At 30.7% G+C, this 17,602-nt stretch overlaps 1 protein-coding gene across 1 annotated transcript; it reads right to left on the reverse strand.

Annotated features, from left to right (window-relative positions):
* Positions 1 to 786: 786 nt before the first annotated feature.
* On the reverse strand, positions 787 to 17,296 carry LOC114327528 (uncharacterized). The gene is made up of 3 exons (XM_028276197.2): positions 16,992 to 17,296; positions 5,225 to 5,570; positions 787 to 1,227 (listed from the first exon to the last, which is right to left on the reverse strand). Exons 1-3 carry the CDS (start codon positions 17,193 to 17,195, stop codon positions 932 to 934), a joined length of 846 nt encoding a protein of 281 aa, XP_028131998.1. The 5' UTR covers positions 17,196 to 17,296; the 3' UTR covers positions 787 to 931.
* Between the last annotated feature and the right edge of the window lie 306 nt (positions 17,297 to 17,602).

The following is a 17,602-nucleotide window of genomic DNA, read 5'->3' on the forward strand; positions in this document are numbered from 1 at the left end:
CCCCTTATGTTATGCAATACCTTTTGCAACACCGGTTTGGAGAATTATTATGCTCGAACTATTTGGGAATTTAATGACGGTTTGAAGTTAAAATTTTTGAATAAAAGGAAGAAAGAAAGCCTTTTAACTTTTATCATTTCAGGGAAATAGAGAACTACGTAATGTCAACAAAAAATGCAAATATCCTAAATCCTAATATCCTTTCTATTGTGAATAAGTCACGTTCACCTTTGTCAACAATATAAATAGAAATAACAACAAAGGACAAAGTGTATAGGGATTATCATTTCTATAGAAATTTTATTACCGTAAAATGAGGAATCTTTTAATAAAAGGTCTTTGTCCTCTATTTTCCTTGAACAGAGGTTGGTGGGCCAGGCCAGGTTGCCTACACGTGGTGTGGTGACGTGGTCAGCGTGTCTGTATTTTAATTTTATTACAATAAAGGACGGACTCCATACTGCGCATGTGTATATGTCAAAATAAAGACATCGATATTTTGTACCGATACTTGGAGTATCGATACTTTTGAGTACGATATCATAGGGTATCGATACAGAACCTAACAATACGTATCGATACGATGTAAAGATACTTTGGTGAGTATCGAACATCCCTAGCTTGAAGGAAAGAAATTTAGCAACGATGAAGAGGTAATCGCCGAAACTGAGGCTTATTTTGAGGCTAAAGACAAATTGCATTATAAGAATGATATTGAAAACTTGTATGGCCGTTATAATCGTTGTATCGTCCTCGAAGGTAACTGTATTGAATAATAAAATCAAATTTTATCAAAAAAACATTTTTTTTTCTATGTTAGGTTACGAACTTTTCATCCCAATATTTATTGGGATTTTTACATCCAGTTCTAAGAGAAAACCAAATTTAAAATTTCAATAATTGTCAATAATAAACAAAACACAATTTTTTCTCAATCTGCAACATGTATAATTTGGGAAGATACATTATTCACAACTTTTTGTCTTTTCCGCTTGTGACGCATCTCCTCAGTCTGGTTTCTATCGTCCTCACTATCTGAGATAACTAATATATTCTCAGCTTGATCACTCGGTTCATCACTAATTATCACTGTAGCTTGAAGGTACCTGGTGTGTTTTGATAAGTCACTTAAAAGTTGTTTCCATAGCCTCAGCTTTATATGGAAATCTAAAGCGTTATGTGTTAGTACTTCCAATTGTTGTTTGATAAACTCTGAATTTGGTAAATCTGAAAGTAATATAATTTATAAAAACCTCTGTATATTGCTACATATTCTAAATTTGCCTCCATCTATACAGAGTGAGTGTTATGTATAGAAACCCTAACTTTTCTCGGAAACGGCTTGCACGATTTTTATAGATTTTGGTGGGTAGGGGTTTTCTAATGCAGCCGATATTATAGTAATAATTACATTGTTGTAAAATTTTTCGTTTTTCAGGAAATCTAATGAACTTTCTTATTTCACATGGAACACCCTGTATATTTTTTGCGTTTTGAAGTCCTTAAAAAATACTGCCCTTTTTTGATGTTATATTCCCTATACCTAAAGGCCATAGTTTCCGAGTTATTGCTACATTTATTAAAAAAAAATTTTAAATGTTATAAAAATCAATTTTTTCAGCCCATGTAGACATTATTTTACGTTCTTTGGATCATTGGGAACAAAAAAGGTCTTTCGTAATTTTTCTCTAAAGTTAATCATTTTCGAGTTATAAACAATTTAAAACTGAAAAAAAATCGAATAAGGACGATTTTCAAGGTTCAAAAACAAAAATAAAAAATATTATTTTTGAAACTGCGGAATACCCAAATTCAAGCTAAACCTTTCTTCTAGGGGTTCGCTATAAAATTTTTCGGCATGTTTTATTCTAAAACATTGCTTTTTAATGATTGTTAATGAAGCGCGTATGAGAGGACGGGCGATCGAGCTGCATTAACAACTAAAAAACAATATTTTAGAATGAAACAAGCTCAAATTACTTACTGGTAACTGATAAAATATGGCTTGAACTTGAATTTGTGTACTTCGCAGTTTCAAAAATAATATTTTTGATTTGTGTTTTTGAACCTTGAAAATCGTCAATATTCGATTTTTTTCAGTTTTAAATTGTTTATAACTCGGAACCGATTAACTTTAGAGGAAAATTACAACAGACCTTTTTTGTTCACAATGATCCAATGAACCTAAAATAAGGTCTACCCGGGCCGAAAAAATTGATTTTTATAATATGTTTAATTTTTTTTTAATAAATGTAGCAATAACTCAGAAATTATGGCCTTTAGGTATAGGGAATATACCATTAAAAATAATCAGTATTTCTTAAAGACTTCAAAACTCAAAAAATATACAGGGTGTTCCATTTGAAATAAGAAAGTTCATTAGATTTTCAGAAAAACGGAAGATCTGACAACAATGAAATTATCAGTAGTAATTGCACAAGAGCTCTGAAATTATTGAATTTTTCCCGAGTGACACTTTGACAGTTTTAATTTCACGAGCCGAAGGCGAGTGAAATTATGTGTGCAATTTGTTGAGATCGTGAGATCAAGAGATCGTGTGCAATTTGTTGCGATTATTTCATGAATAAAACTGTTCAAAACCAAAATTTAATTGTAATTTATTTATGTAAGTACAAAGTACCATTAAACACACAGTTTTTATAAATAAAATATGACGATTGAAAGTCATCACTTTTATAATTTTTAAAACATTAATTGTCATTAATGTCACTGAATGTATTTTTTCGTAGCAACGAAGGGCATCTGACGTAATATGCTTAACGACGGGAGATTATCAAAAATTATCACCTTAATTTGCATTTCTGTAGCTTTCTATTGGTCAGAATCTCCTATGAATGAAATAATCATTATAATATCGGCCGCATTAGAAAACCCCTACCCACCAAAATCTATAAAAATCATTCAAGCTGTTTCCGAGATAATTGAGGGTTTCCATACATAAAACTCACTCTGTATATCGTCCATCAGCAAATTCAAACAAATACCACATTTGGTCCAGACAAATTAATATATTTTTTTACCACCAAAATTGAGATGTTTTAACCAAATAATGCTCCAAATATGACGTGCAGAATAATTTTGAATACGGTTCCTCAAATGAACTCTTTTTTTTCCTCAAAAGTAAAAAAAGTTTAATTTCTCTTGCTTAGTTTTTAATAAATCTTTAATATTTATTGTCTAATAATTTTAACTGTACTAATATGCAAGTGTTTACTTTAAATTCTAAAATGACTAATTTACAATGAGTAGGTAACCTAATGCGATTGTTAAAATATCGGCAAGTGCTTATCTTTAAAGTGGCTACTCGAATTTCTGAAACATTTACTTATACCAAACATTTATAACGCCACTTTTTTGGACGGACGATACAAATATGGAGGCAACTATACAGTAGTATTGAATTTTAAATAGTTTGTGTGTATTTTGTGTGTATGTAGTTATTTCACTAAACTGCTGCAAGTTATATTGACAAATATAAAGCATATTAAAAAAACCAATTGAACTACACCTGAAAAAATAAGATAAATGTTACACAAGCAATATATTAAAACAATGAATTGCCACGAACATAAATATCAGTTTACATAATCCAAAACAATAATTCAAGAGATGTGGACTCTGGAAGGATAACATACACTGATGCACTTCAAGTTTTGACGCTCATTAAGTTTATGCGCTACTTATACTTAATTCTCCTCCCATCTTTTCTATGACCTTCAATATGGTTTTCTATTTCGGCTGGTGTCAAAGGAATTTAATGAATTTCTGTGGCATAAGGACTGGGAAATGTTTATGTTACAGTTGAGATGTTGATGTAATAAATTCCATAGTGTTGATAAAATTCTTAAGTAGTTGGATTCTCAAAAATGACCATTATAATTGAGTCAGCGATTTCGATGAGAAATAGAGATCTGTTTATGGAAAATAAGCGTTTTTTATTGGCTAAGAAGAAGAGTCATAGCATATGTGGGATGTTCTGATTATCATTTTCTCGCTATCTTATTGGCAGAAAAAGTTTTGGATTTATTATTATTGGACAAAGTATTCAATGGTTACCAGAATGGGAGATGAATTCTGCTGCTAGAGAGAGGAAATTCTTGTCCGGAATTAGGACAGGAGGTCAATTAAGTTTCAGCGGACATGCAGTGAAGAAGTCCAATTTTTGTTGTCTGTGCCAAAGACAGGCTCAGATGGAATCTCGAGATATTCTGTAGTGCAAGTCGCAAGTGCGATGTGTTTGTCATAGATACCTTACCGGTATATTTTTTTTGTGTTGTTGTTCTGTTAAAATAAATGGAATAGTGTTCATAGTAGTGGCGTTTAGTATGCCTTTTGCAAGAAGAAATTAACTCAGTCTTCGCGGGACGTAGTTCCTGATCTTTTAACTAACAACCAATAGTCTAAACAAATTTGTTTTATCATCAAGTTGATGAAAAAGTGTCACTAATAATCAGAATAAGCAGTTACTTTTTTTAAATATAAAACAAGACTATGGAATTTCATCTTTCGTATAAAAAAAGAACAAGTTGTGTAATAGTACTTTAGATCCGAAATTGTAAAGTGTAAGTGAAGTTCGCCGTACCGCCTTACCAGAGCTCCAGCGAGCTATACCAGTCCAGCAGCCCACAGAACAATCACCGCAGGTCATCAGGTATATGTACAAACTGTTAATTATTTTTTCGAACTTTTGAAAACTCGAAAAACTTGAAATGTTGATTCCCTTTTTACCAGTTCAGTTTTATTATTTTTTTAACAATTTTCTATATAAATAAACTATGATTATGTTTTAAACTTATATGTCTTTTTATTCTTTTTGCACCATCTATCTCTGATCCTTATTGTAATAGAACATACAGAAAACCTCAGACATCAATGGTAAGTACCGTTTTCTATTCAAAGGAATACCATTTTAAATATTTTGTTTTGTAATTTTTGTATAGGCATATGGCAATAGATTTTGATTCGTTGATGGCGCCCAATTATTATTAATTTCTTTTCTGTATAACAAATATTATTTCAAAAACTCACTCCCTAAATTCTCTGAGACTGTAGCTACCGGGGTATTACAAAAAGTTATGTAGCATGAATTTTGCCAAGCCTATAATCTAACATTAATGTCTTAAGTATATTATTTTTATATGTATTTAATTTGTCGTGCTTCAACCTAACCTATCAAATATGCATAAAAAGTTGTTGTACTTACTAAAATTATTATAGTAAACTTCAATCATATCCGAAATGTCACAATCTTTTAAGGTCCATTCAATTTTCCAACAAATTTCAATATAAATATCTGGGGAAACACAGTTATATTTGATGCACATAGCCCCCTCGTCATTTTTATGGAAAGTAATTCTAGGTTCTTTTTTGAGAACAATATTCTTAATCAATCTTCTAGATTCATAAAACCTTGAAAATTTCTTTAGAGCTACGAATGTGGCATTAAGATTTCTATGTCGTTGTAGAAAATTTTTGCATTGAGTAATTTCTAATTCTGCATCAGGTTCTTGCAACCGTAAGTCTAGTTTCAAAACTTCACATGATGTTTCCTAAAAATATGAGTTATTGGGGTATAGATAGGCTATTTGTTATGTTCAAAATAAGAGGGCTAAAAGAAACTACAACGTTCATAGACCAGGAAGGATCTGTTTTTAGGTGGATGTGAGAGGTGGCATTCGGATTTTTGCGGATAAAGTTAGGTGATAACTTCGTTAATAATAATTGACTTATGCTCCTTCTCAAATATACCCGGAACATTAATAAAAAAAATAAAATATTTAAAAATTTCAAAAAGTTTCGTTTTTTTCTACTTTCTTTGCTTATAACTTTAAAACGATTCATTTTGGAACAAAGTCGTATAGGAATAAAACAAAGATAATTAAATTTTCTATCAGATACGATTAGGTAAAAATAATGTCTTAATTTAACACCCTTGCTGCAAAATAGCAATAAATATAAAATAAGGGGGCAAAACAAGCTGTCCTTATTCAATGTTTTTCCATCACTTAGGTTATACTTGGAACCTTCCTAATTCACTTAGAACATTTTTGTAATGTGCTAAAACCGTCCACCAAATTTCATTAAAATTGACTTACTAGATTTTGCATAATAATTTTGCAATCTAAACTATTTAAAAAAAAATAAAATTTTTTAAAATCTTGCACAACAAAAACTAGAACATACAAATATTTGTGAATTTTTTTCACATAAAGAAGCGCACCTATCGAATGCACTTTTAGGAATTGAAATCGGATTATTTAAGCAGCCTCAGCAATGTTTTAAAGTTATAAACAACTTTTTGGCTTATAAACAAATTAGTGCTGTGTCCAGGAGGGGGTGCCACGGGCTCCTTTATTTAGATGGACTTACCCACATTTTTTATATGTATTTTGCTCCGAAGAACACGAATTTTTTGGGTAACAGTTGATCCGGATGTCGATAAGATTGTTATAAACAAATAACTTGAGGAATTACACGATTTTTCGCAAAATAAAACATTTTTTTGTATTCCTTGGGTAATTCTAAGCAAAAAATGTTCTTACAAGTTTTTTCGTAGGATGCATAGTTTTCGAGATAAACGCGGTGGAACATTCAAAATATCGAAAAATTGCAATTTTTGAACGAGAATAACTTTTGATTAAAAAATAAAATAGCAATTCTGTTGACAGCATTTGAAAGTTTAAGTCAAATTAAACGGGTTTTAATTATTTGCATTGCTAAAAATTAATTATTATATTATTAAGCTATTTGTTTATAAGCCAAAAAATTGTTTATAATTTTAAAACATTGCTGATAGTCCAGGAACCGAAGCTTTTCACCCCGCAATTTTTACAGAATGGATCGATTTGCTTGAAAATTTGAGAATAAGTAGTGGATAGTCCAAGGATCAAAATCTATATGATGCCGAAAGGCGCTTTTATTATGGGGGTGGTTGCCACCCCATCTCGGGGGTGGAAATTTTTTATTATATTTTGACAGCAAAAGTTGATAAAAACATTCATTCTAAGCAAAAAATGTTGTATACATTTTTTTGATAAAACTAATAGTTTTCGATTTATTCGCTATCGAAAATGTTAGTTTTGTATGGAAAAAAATCAATGTTCTTCTATAGTATACTCATTTACTATTCACTCAATGTTTGTCGTAGAAAAAAAATTTTTACACCAAGTTCTTAAGAATTAAATAACCTACAATTTAATTTTAAACATTTCTTCTTATCTTTGATGCTAATCTTTCTATTCTGAAGAAAATGGCATTTTTTACCAAATTGCAAACATTCGTTATTCGCTTTAAACTTCAGTTTTTTTAAAACTAATCACTCTAAGCCAGCCAAACTTCTAGAATCTATTAATAATATACAAATAAAGAAGAATGAATAAGACCAACGCCTAAAAACACCGCTAACTTGCATTATTATGCTTACAATTGAATTTCTCCTTTTTTTTTCTCAAAAAAATATGTTGATTTTTAACCGTAACTTTTTTATTTTGTATCTTAAAAAGTTTGGTATAAAAGAATTTTGTAGGTTTTTAGAAGATCTACAAGCCTATTAATATTAGATATTATTAAAATGCTTAGTCACAAAAAGAGGTGACTTTGAAAGGGTTGGTAAAGGTGGCTTTTGCATGCTATTACAAGTTTTAATTGTCAATAGCTCACTTAATTTTTGTCATAGAAAAATTTTTTCATACCAAATTCTTGGGAACTAAATTAGCTACAATTTAATATTTGCACATTTTTTCACATCTCTGATGCTAATCTTTCTATTCAGAAGAAAAAGCCATTTTTTCCAAACTACAAAAATTCGTTAATCGCTGTTAACTTCATTTTTTTTTTAACGAATTATTCTAAGTCGGTCAAACTTCTCGAACTTATTAATAATACATAAATAAATAAGACCAAATAAGGTCAATGACTAGTTTTAATTAGGGTGGGGGTTACGGGGTTGCTTCCGACCACTTTTGCGCTGAAAAAAATAGGGACTGACATTCTTTTCCTTATAAGTCACTTAATTTTTGAGCTAGAGACTTCTTTTTTAGAAGATAGATAGAGACTATAGGTAGATATTTTTAAATTCTTTAAATTAGTTTTTACAAGTTATTCTCGAAAAATGCATATTTTTCCCGTCTTTTGACTTTGAAACTACAATATTTAACATTTGACAAAGGAGAGCTTACATATAATAAAGTATACCTTGATTACTGTTGGTCTTGAAGAAAATTAAAAAAGACGATTTTGTTTATTTTTTCAAATAGTACATTTTTGTTAAGTAAGGTTGTTTTGATAAAACGAAAACTTTTGGAGTTATTAACAGAAAACTTATTAAAAACATTGATTTTTCGATATAATACTAACACTTTCGATAGCAAATAAATCGAAAACTATTAATTTTATTAAAAAAATGTATAGAACATGTTTTGCTTAGAATGAACGTTTTTATCAACTTTTGCGGTCAAAATATAATTAAAAATTTCCACCCCCAATAGGGGGTGGCAACCACCCCCATGGTAAAAGCGCCTTTCGGCATCATATAGATTTTGATCCTTGGACTATCCACTACTTATTTTCAAATTTTCAAGCAAATCGATCCATTCTGTAAAAATTGCGAGGTTTTGTCCTATTTCAAGCTTCATTACTTGGACTATGAGGCCCGTTAAATAATCTGATTTTAATTCTGTAAAGTGTATTAGATAGGTAAAATATTATTATTATATTATATGTAAAAAAAATTAGCCAACTTCTAAATGGTTTACTTTTTGTTCAGAAAGATTTTAAAACATTTGGACTTTTTTAAAAACATTTACATTGCAAATTTATTATGCAAAATCTATTAGGTCGATTTTAATGAAATTTGGTAGACCATTTAAGTAAGTTATAAGAATTTTCTAAGCGAATTACTAAGGTTCTAAGTACCACCAAAGTGGTTAAGAAACATTGAATAACAACAGGCGTATTTTGCCCGCTTACTTTGTATTTATTGCTATATTGCAGAAAAGATAATACCTTAAGACATTTTTGACCAGTCGTATATCATACAAAATTCAATTATCTTTATTTTATTTCTGTACGATTTTGTTCCAAAACGAACCGTTTTAAAGTGATAAGCAAAGAAAGCAGAAAAAAATCAAAGTTTTTCGAAATTTTTAAATATTTTAATTTTTTTATTAATGTTTCGGGCATATTTGAGAAGAAGCATAAGTCAATTATTATTACTGAAGGTGTCACCTAACTTTATCTGCAAAAATCCGAATGCCACCTCTCACATCCAAAAATACACGTTTTTTTACAAATTAGTCCTGGTCTATCAAGTTGTTTTATTGTTTCATATGGTCAATGGACCTCTAAATATGGAAAAACCGCTGACTGCTACCATTTAAAGGGGTGCGTTTTTGAGAAAGGGGTGAATAGGGAACTTGCATAAAATTTTAAATTTGAAAAAAAATGTTATAAATCACAACAGAACATGTCGATGGTCTAGCGTACAAAGGTGCTAAGTGCCAATTATGGTCAAAACGTGTTATTTGGCACACCTAAACCGCCTAAGACATTATTATCTTGCAAACACATGTGGTAAGTAAAATATGTCCATATTTTTTTTCTAGCGCCATCTTTCAAAAGGAATAAGTACTACGCACCTGCAGGTTTCTACAACTTATGTGTCAAGTGCACTTAGAACATTTGTACTACTAATCGAAATTCGTGAAACCTTCAGAGTTAATTACTTAACACATTTGTGCTACACCAAACACAATTAAAACTGAGGTTTGATTACGTCAAATTTGCCGGTAAACGTTAAGAAAAATAGTGGTCTTGATTATTAGCAGTTTAATTAGTGATAATGAGTTCCAGAGTCACATCAACCACCTAAAAATTGTTGAACTGAAGTTCATGGAGTCGGGACATTCCTATCTGGAGGCCGACTCAATGCATGCCACGATTGAACGAGCTAAGCGCCATAAAAAAATTTACTCAACTCGCGAGTGGTGTCTGCTAGTTTCGGCCTCTAGAATAAGACCAAGACAATACATTGTGGAAAACATGAAATTTAATGATTTATTTGATTTACAAAACCTGGTAAATAATTGTTTTTAACACAACCATGATACCATGAACACAAAAAAAGAAAAAGTGAATTGGCTAAATATTAAATGGTTGAGATTTGACAAAGAAAAACCATCTATAATACAATATAAATACTGTTTATCTCAAGAAAATTTTGAAGAAATAGAAGTAAATTGTAAGGGAAAGGCTCTAAGAAAAAAAACAAGCACAAACCTTGAACTAAACCAAAAGTATTTGACAAGACTACCAGTTTCACATAAAAAGAAAAAAGATTTGGAATATCTTTTAAATTCTAAAGTTATTCCCGATGAATACTCCCAGTTTATAAAAGACATTCCAGTGTCAACCAACAATATTCCAAGTCGAAATGAAGAGCCTGACATTTCAAATTAGACAATTCTCTATAAATATCCGATGAAAAAATTAGTTTAGGATTTTTTACTTTGCCTTTGATAGAGTATTATTTTTTGTATTTGTGTCAATAAAAATAATTATTTTTTTCAATGTGGTATTAACTTCCTTAAAAAAATTTTTTGGTACTACAAAGGTGTTAAGTAACAGCAACAATTATTATTATTATTATTATTATTATTCCGGGACCCACTAAACTTTTAAGGCATTTTAGAACTTACAAAAGATCTTACAAAAAACTATAAGTTTAATAAGATTTAAAAGCTTAATTTTCAATTATTGGAAAACCAACAAATTAGCACTTAGCACATTTGCACGCTAGGCCATCGATGTATCAAAGATAAAAAGTTGTTTTTGTGTTCCGTTTGGCCCCTAAAGACAATTCTAAATTCAAATTATTGCAGCTAGCCCAAAACGGTTCGTGACGTCATATGTTTGTGTGTTTACATTCTGCACCAACAAAGTAAACAAAATTGTATAAAATTTTAAATTAGACATTATAAACGTCAGTAGAAAATACGTTTGATCGTTTGAACTATTTTAAATACATAGAAAACTTGTACTTTTACAAAATGGCACTAAAAACAACACTTATACTTAGTGTTTTATTTTATTTTCCATAGTAAACCTTCTTTGCTTTCCTTCAAAAACTGTATCAAACTCCAATCTCAACAAAGTGGTATATATTATTACAATGACATACGATAAATGTCATTAGAATATAAACATTGTTCCCTTATTCCGCGATGATGAGCTGGCTAAATACCCAAGTAGGTGGAGGCCAATAAACTAAAGAAGAAAAGAAGAATATACCTACAATATAACCATAACTATAAATTATAAAATTCAACTATGTGACGTCACGGGTCGTTTGAACTATTTTAAATCACAGAAGATTTTAAATTTGTACTTCCAAGTTAAGTATTATAAGTTTTTGAAGCGTGAAATTTTGGAAATCTCATTTTTAAACAAAACTGAACAATATTATGTAATAAAAAAATGTGCAAGTTCTCTATTAACCTCTATGCACTTGCCGTAGATACACATCTACAGGAAAATTGTTCCAAATTAAATTTACTATGGAAATGTCACTTTTTAAAGTCAAAAATATTTTTTGTTACAAAAATATATTCAAAAAACGAAGCAAAAACTAAAGAAAGCGATTTTGTTTTTTGCCCCATAACTTTATTCTACGGGGATATAGGTATAGACATTGCTTCCCAGAGAACTTCTATCCTTCCTCTTTAAAACGACGTTTGGTAGAAGTCTTTAGAATGCATAGTTTTCGAACTATGACTTTTCAAACTTTGCTACTCATAGCATTTTTGGGCCATTTTCCCTATTATTTTGCAACCATTGTTCTATAACTTTTTCTACGCAGTTTTAGGTAAGTATATATATGCAATGGTACATTTGATAGGAAAAGAAGTCAATTCCCTTTACAATGGTCTATTGTAGAAGGTTGTATTACTATTTTAAAGCAAGATATGGTTTTTCAAAATTTTATATTTTTAATGATTTTTGATATAGGTATTTTACGATTATTTTTAAGTCTCATTTTAACTTTTTTCTTGTACATTCAGGTATATATGTACATTGTTGAATAAAAAAGAAAGCTTATTTTCTTTACTTTAAAATGATGTATTGTAAAAAATTCTAGGACTATTTTTAACCCCTACTAAAACCCCCAAAAAGGAAGACCATATTGAAGATGAGACTTGAACAAGGAAAAATATGGTATTTTGGAAGATGCTAAATTGATTTTCTTTGAAACAGATCTTATTGCATAGCAAGTTTTTTACTAAGGCTAGCTGTAGTTTTTTACTTAACAAATTGATATGAAGAGGTTGCTGTCTAAAAAAATGCTAAGAAATTTTACAGAATCAAAGGTACTGATCTGGCTGTTATTAAGAAGCAAGGGTTAAAGAGCTTCTTTATAGGATAATACTACTATCTTATCCACGTTAAAAGTGAGTAAATTAGAGTATGACCAGGTTTTTATTGTAAGTAGATCAAAAGTTGAAGAGTTGCAATATTTGAGTTACTCCCAGTGATCCTGGAATCATAAGCAAAAAGAAAAATTATTCCATTGATTTTTAAATTAGTGATGTCATTTATAAAGATAATTAAAAGTAGAGGATGCAATACTGAACCTTGTGGTACCCCACATACAATGTTTTTGAGACTAGAGTCAGTATCATTTGCTCTAACCAGTTGTTTCCTATTATCCAAGTATTGGAACCAATTCAAATAAATACCTCGAATTCCATAGAAATTTAGTTTATTTATCAAAAGTTTACACAATAAAAAGGTTTGGCTTAGTCACAAAAACAATGGCACTGTAAAGATTGTTTAGTGCTTGGTAAACCCATGTAAACCTAATGTAGTAAAGAATACATCAGTGGTATATTGATTCGACAAAAAAAGCCAAACTAATTTTGTGATAAAATGTTTTTTTCAACATGATAGGATATAAGTCTGGCTTTTATGAATCTCAATAATTTTGGAGAGTACCGGTAGTAAGGCAATACGTCTATGGTTGTAGGCATTAGATTTTTCACCACCCTTATGAAGATGAATAATAATGGTTGTCTTTAGGTACTTTGGAAATTTCACCTTTCTCAAAAGAATCATTAATTAGTGAAACGAGGACTTCTACCACATTTTCTGGGAGATTTGAGAAAATTTTTATGGATAGTCCATCAGTACTACAGGAAGATTTGCTTTTGATACTAACTACAGTCGAATCTGCTTATTAGAATACCGGTTATAGGAATATATTTATATAAGTCAAACTGAATCTAGAATTAGTTCAAACGTAAAGCACTTTTGGAATTTTGTTAACAGCAAACGCAAAAATAATGGTCTACCAAACACTATGGTTCTTGGAAACACAGTGCTTAATAATGGTGCGGATATCGTTAATAATTTTGCGCAATGCTTTCAAAATATTTACAGAGCAAATGATGATGATTTAATACAGCCCACCTTAGAATATGAAAAAACAGTGAGTCTAAATTCTTGTAATGTATCTATTGAAATCATATTTGAAAAATTAGCCAATTTAGACATTTTTAAAGGCTCTGGACCAGATTTAATTCCACCCATACTGTTAAAAAAATGTAGATGTACTTTAACCCGTCCCTTATATTTTCTGTTTTCTCATTCACTTGATTCAGGTATTTGTCCAAGTTTGTGGAAATCTAGTTTTATTGTTCCTATTCATAAATCAGGTGACAGGAGTCACCAATAGTCACCAAGGAGGTACAGACCAATAAGCATTCTTTCTTCTATTCCTAAAATTCTAGAGAGTATAATATGCGACTCTATTAAAACACCTTTATGCAATGTACTAATTGAAGAGCAACATGGTTTTCTTTCAGGTAGATCAACTTCTACATCTTTTACTTTTCACGCAATACATATCTGATGCTTTGCAAAGGAGACTACAGATGGATGCTATTTATACAGATTTCTCCAAAGAATTTGACACTGTGAATCATAAATTGTTGTGTAAGAAGCTTAAAGCTATTGGATTTACGGGCAATCTGTATAACTGGTTATGTAGTTACCTAACTAGCAGAACACAACTTGTTAAAATTAAACACTTTCAATCTAGTGAAATTTCCGTAACATCTGGTGTTCCACAAGGAAGCCACTTAGGGCCTTTCCTTTTTAATATATTTGTTAATGACATTAAATCTCAAATTAACTCTAAATTTCTGCTATTTGCTGATGATTTAAAAATCTATAGAATTATCGAATCTGTCTCAGATTGTGAAAAACTTCAAAATGATATTAACAAAATTATGGCATGGTGCAATTGGAACCAAATGAGCATTAATGTTGGAAAATGTCACTTTATTAGTTTCTGTAGAAGAATTAACAACCTCTTTTATAATCACAAATTAGCTGAAGAACCACTGAAGGCTGTATCAACTGTAAGAGATCTAGGTGGTCAATTAGATTCCAAACTAAATTTTTGCGCTCATTTTGATTATGTGAATAACCAGGCATTTAAAATGTTAGGCTTCATTATTAGAACTTCTAGATGTTTGCATAACATTAATTCCATCAGACTGGTTTATTTTTCCCTAGTTAGATCTGTTCTTGAGTATTGCTCAGTTGTTTGGTCACCCACTTATGAAGTCCATATAGCCAAGCTTGAAAAAGTCCAAAATAAATTCATTAGGTACTTAAGTTTCAAATTACACAAACCTTTAAGTGACTATTCCTACTCAGAAATTAGAAATTAATTAAACCTTCCTAGGCTATCTTCCAGACGGATGTATGCTGATGTTTTGTTTCTTCATAAACTACTGAATTCAAAAATTAATTGCAATGATCTACTGTCTCTAATTGACTTTAATGTTCCCTCTAGAGTTACTAGAACATCCCAAAATTTTGTAATTAAATTTCATCGCTGCAACTTTGGTAGGCATTCTCCGCTGAGTAGAATCATTCTAAATGGAAATAGAATAGACCTTGATTTGTTGCTGTGCGCTTCGGAAAATGTTTGTAGACAGTGTTTAAAAAAAATTTTGTAATCTTATGTGATTTATATTTGTTATTTACTTTGTATTATTTTAATATTTGTTTTTTCTATATAGCTGCATCGCCAATTTTTGTCATACATATTTACTATATCTCTATATTTATTGTATCACTAGATAATTATAATATTTTGTCTATATATTAAATTGGGTGGTATCCCGTTAATAAATAAATAAATAAAAAAATCCCGGTTTAAGGAATAGAAATTTGAGGTCCCGAAACGGTTTTCTTCTTCTTAAGATGCTGAGACCGCTTGTCGATCGTTGGCTCTCATGTTGCCCAGCATATTAACAATCATTGCCTTATTTACAGCCGCACGAAATAGATCAGTGCTAGTTTTTCCAAACAATTGGCATATGTTTTTAAGCCAAGAAGTTGTACGGCGGCCCACACTTCTTTTTCCCATTATTTTACCTTGCATGACAAGGTGAAGTATGTCATATTTTTCTGAGTGACATATTATATGAGCAAAGTATTCCAATTTACGCCTTTTAACCGTGTTCACTACTTTGAAACTTTTATTCAAACATTGCAAAGCCCTTTCGTTTCTGACTCTCTCTACACAACTGATCTTCAGAATACGGCGGTAGACCCACATCTCAAATGCTTCTAGGTTTTTTAAAAGCGATTCTGTCAGGGTCCATGCTTCCACCCCGTAAAATAGTACTGGAAATATATAACATCGAACCATTCTTATGCGAAGTTCCAAATTTAAATCATGACTGCACAGGATTTTCTTAAATTTCATAAAACTTGTTCTTGCTTTGGCAATTCTACTTTTTATTTCTGTACTAGGGTTCCAGCTTTCATTAATATGAGCACCTAGATATACAAGATTACTTACTTGTTCAATTGAGTCATTACCGATTGTTACGTTATAGTTATTATTATTTACGGTTGCCTGTTTACTAATAACCATAAACAATGATTTTCTTGCATTGAGTATGAGTCCATATATCGCGCAGAATGCCACCATTTGGTTCAATAAATAACGCTTGAAGATGTTTTTACGGTTTTACTAGCCACTAATGATTGGTTATTGGAATATCCCGGTTATAGGAATACTTTTCCTTGGCATGAAGGCTATTCCAATAAGCGGGGTCAACTGTACTGATTGTTTGGATCAGTTCAGATTTATTTAATGGTCTTATATAAAGAATGAATTCGATACCTTTTTGAATTAGGGAGATATAAATGGGATCTTGTTATGGCAAAATAGTTATGTTATATTTTTACTCACCTTAATGAACTGTTCATTTAGATTTTCAGAGTTTGGAAGTGAAAATGTTTGAGCTGTGTGTTTTATTTTGAAGATTGTTTATTATGAACCAAGTTACTTTTGCAACACTTTCACAGCTTACTAGATGATTTTGATAGCATGCTTTTTTGGCTGTTTTGATAAGTTTTAGATAGGTTACCCTGTACTTGGTGATATATTCAGTAACAAAGACGTTAGTAGTAAATTTCTTTATGTACAGTAGTGAACGCATATTCTTTGCTGATATGCGGGTACCTTTGGTAGTCCAGGGTGTGTGATGTTATGGTTTAATTTTAATTGTAGGAAATGCCTTACAGAAAATACACACTCTATCTAAAAAATCACTGAAATTATAGTCCACGTCCATAGAAGGAAAGTGCCACTAAGGAGGTTAAGCATATATTTTGGCATTTACGAAAGTTCTGAGCTGAAAAGATCGTACCTAAATGTCGGGTTTGCTGAAGATTTTAAACTTAATATATACTGCTTCATGGTCAGATAGTCCCACATTAATAATTGTAAAGCGGACATAAAGGGGTGAAGAATATGAGACAATATAATCAATTAGAGTAGATGTAGTTTTTGTAATCCTTGTAGAATTATTAATGTGCATTGTGAGACCATATAATTCAAATAAATAAAATCTAATAAATGGAAACAGCTCTAAAAATATACCACTACTTACGTAGATAAAAACTAATATTTTCATACTATACTCCAAATTATAAATCCTGAAATGTATTGTATATAGCGTACATAGCTTTTCACCAAATGCATTTTCTTGAACTGCATTTTTGTAGTTTTCTTTAACTATTTGTATAAACTGTATCTCAGACAAATCTTCAGTCACGCCAAAATCTTTTTTTAACTTGTCAATGTTAAAGTCCATCCTTATGGACAAAATACTTTTCCCATTATAATATAAATTTTAAGATTAGTTACAGATGTTTTGTACTATTTTTTACGAATATTTTGTAGACTTTTGACATTTATATGACTTTGATAGACGTCAAAAACAAATGACAGCCATCATTACAATTGTTGATTTAACCCTAACAGTATATTAAACAAAAACGCGGGATATTTGATTTAAGTATCCAATAAAACGAAAAAAATGGTTGTGCTAATAGATATAATTTTAAACTTACTTTTTGTAATTAAAGTGTAGCCCATTTTGAATACGTATTACATGACTTATTTTTCGCTGTGTCTAGGTACACGCTAACGTGTACGCAAATAAAAAAGTTAGGTACACGCGAAACGTCATCAAGTCAGTGAGGTCACTATTTAGCGTGC

Source organism: Diabrotica virgifera, chromosome 4, assembly GCF_917563875.1.
Source record: "Diabrotica virgifera virgifera chromosome 4, PGI_DIABVI_V3a".
Lineage (NCBI taxonomy): Eukaryota > Metazoa > Arthropoda > Insecta > Coleoptera > Chrysomelidae > Diabrotica > Diabrotica virgifera.

Excerpts from the sequence above, each read along its gene's own strand:
- LOC114327528 (XM_028276197.2), bottom strand. The coding sequence starts at position 17,195 with ATGGACTTTAACATTGACAAGTTAAAAAAAGATTTTGGCGTGACTGAA. Across the intron at positions 5,571-16,991 it reads AAATATTAGTTTTTATCTAC|GAAACATCATGTGAAGTTTT; the intron begins GTAAGTAGTGGT and ends TCATATTTTTAG. Across the intron at positions 1,228-5,224 it reads AGTTTACTATAATAATTTTA|ATTTACCAAATTCAGAGTTT; the intron begins GTAAGTACAACA and ends TATTACTTTCAG.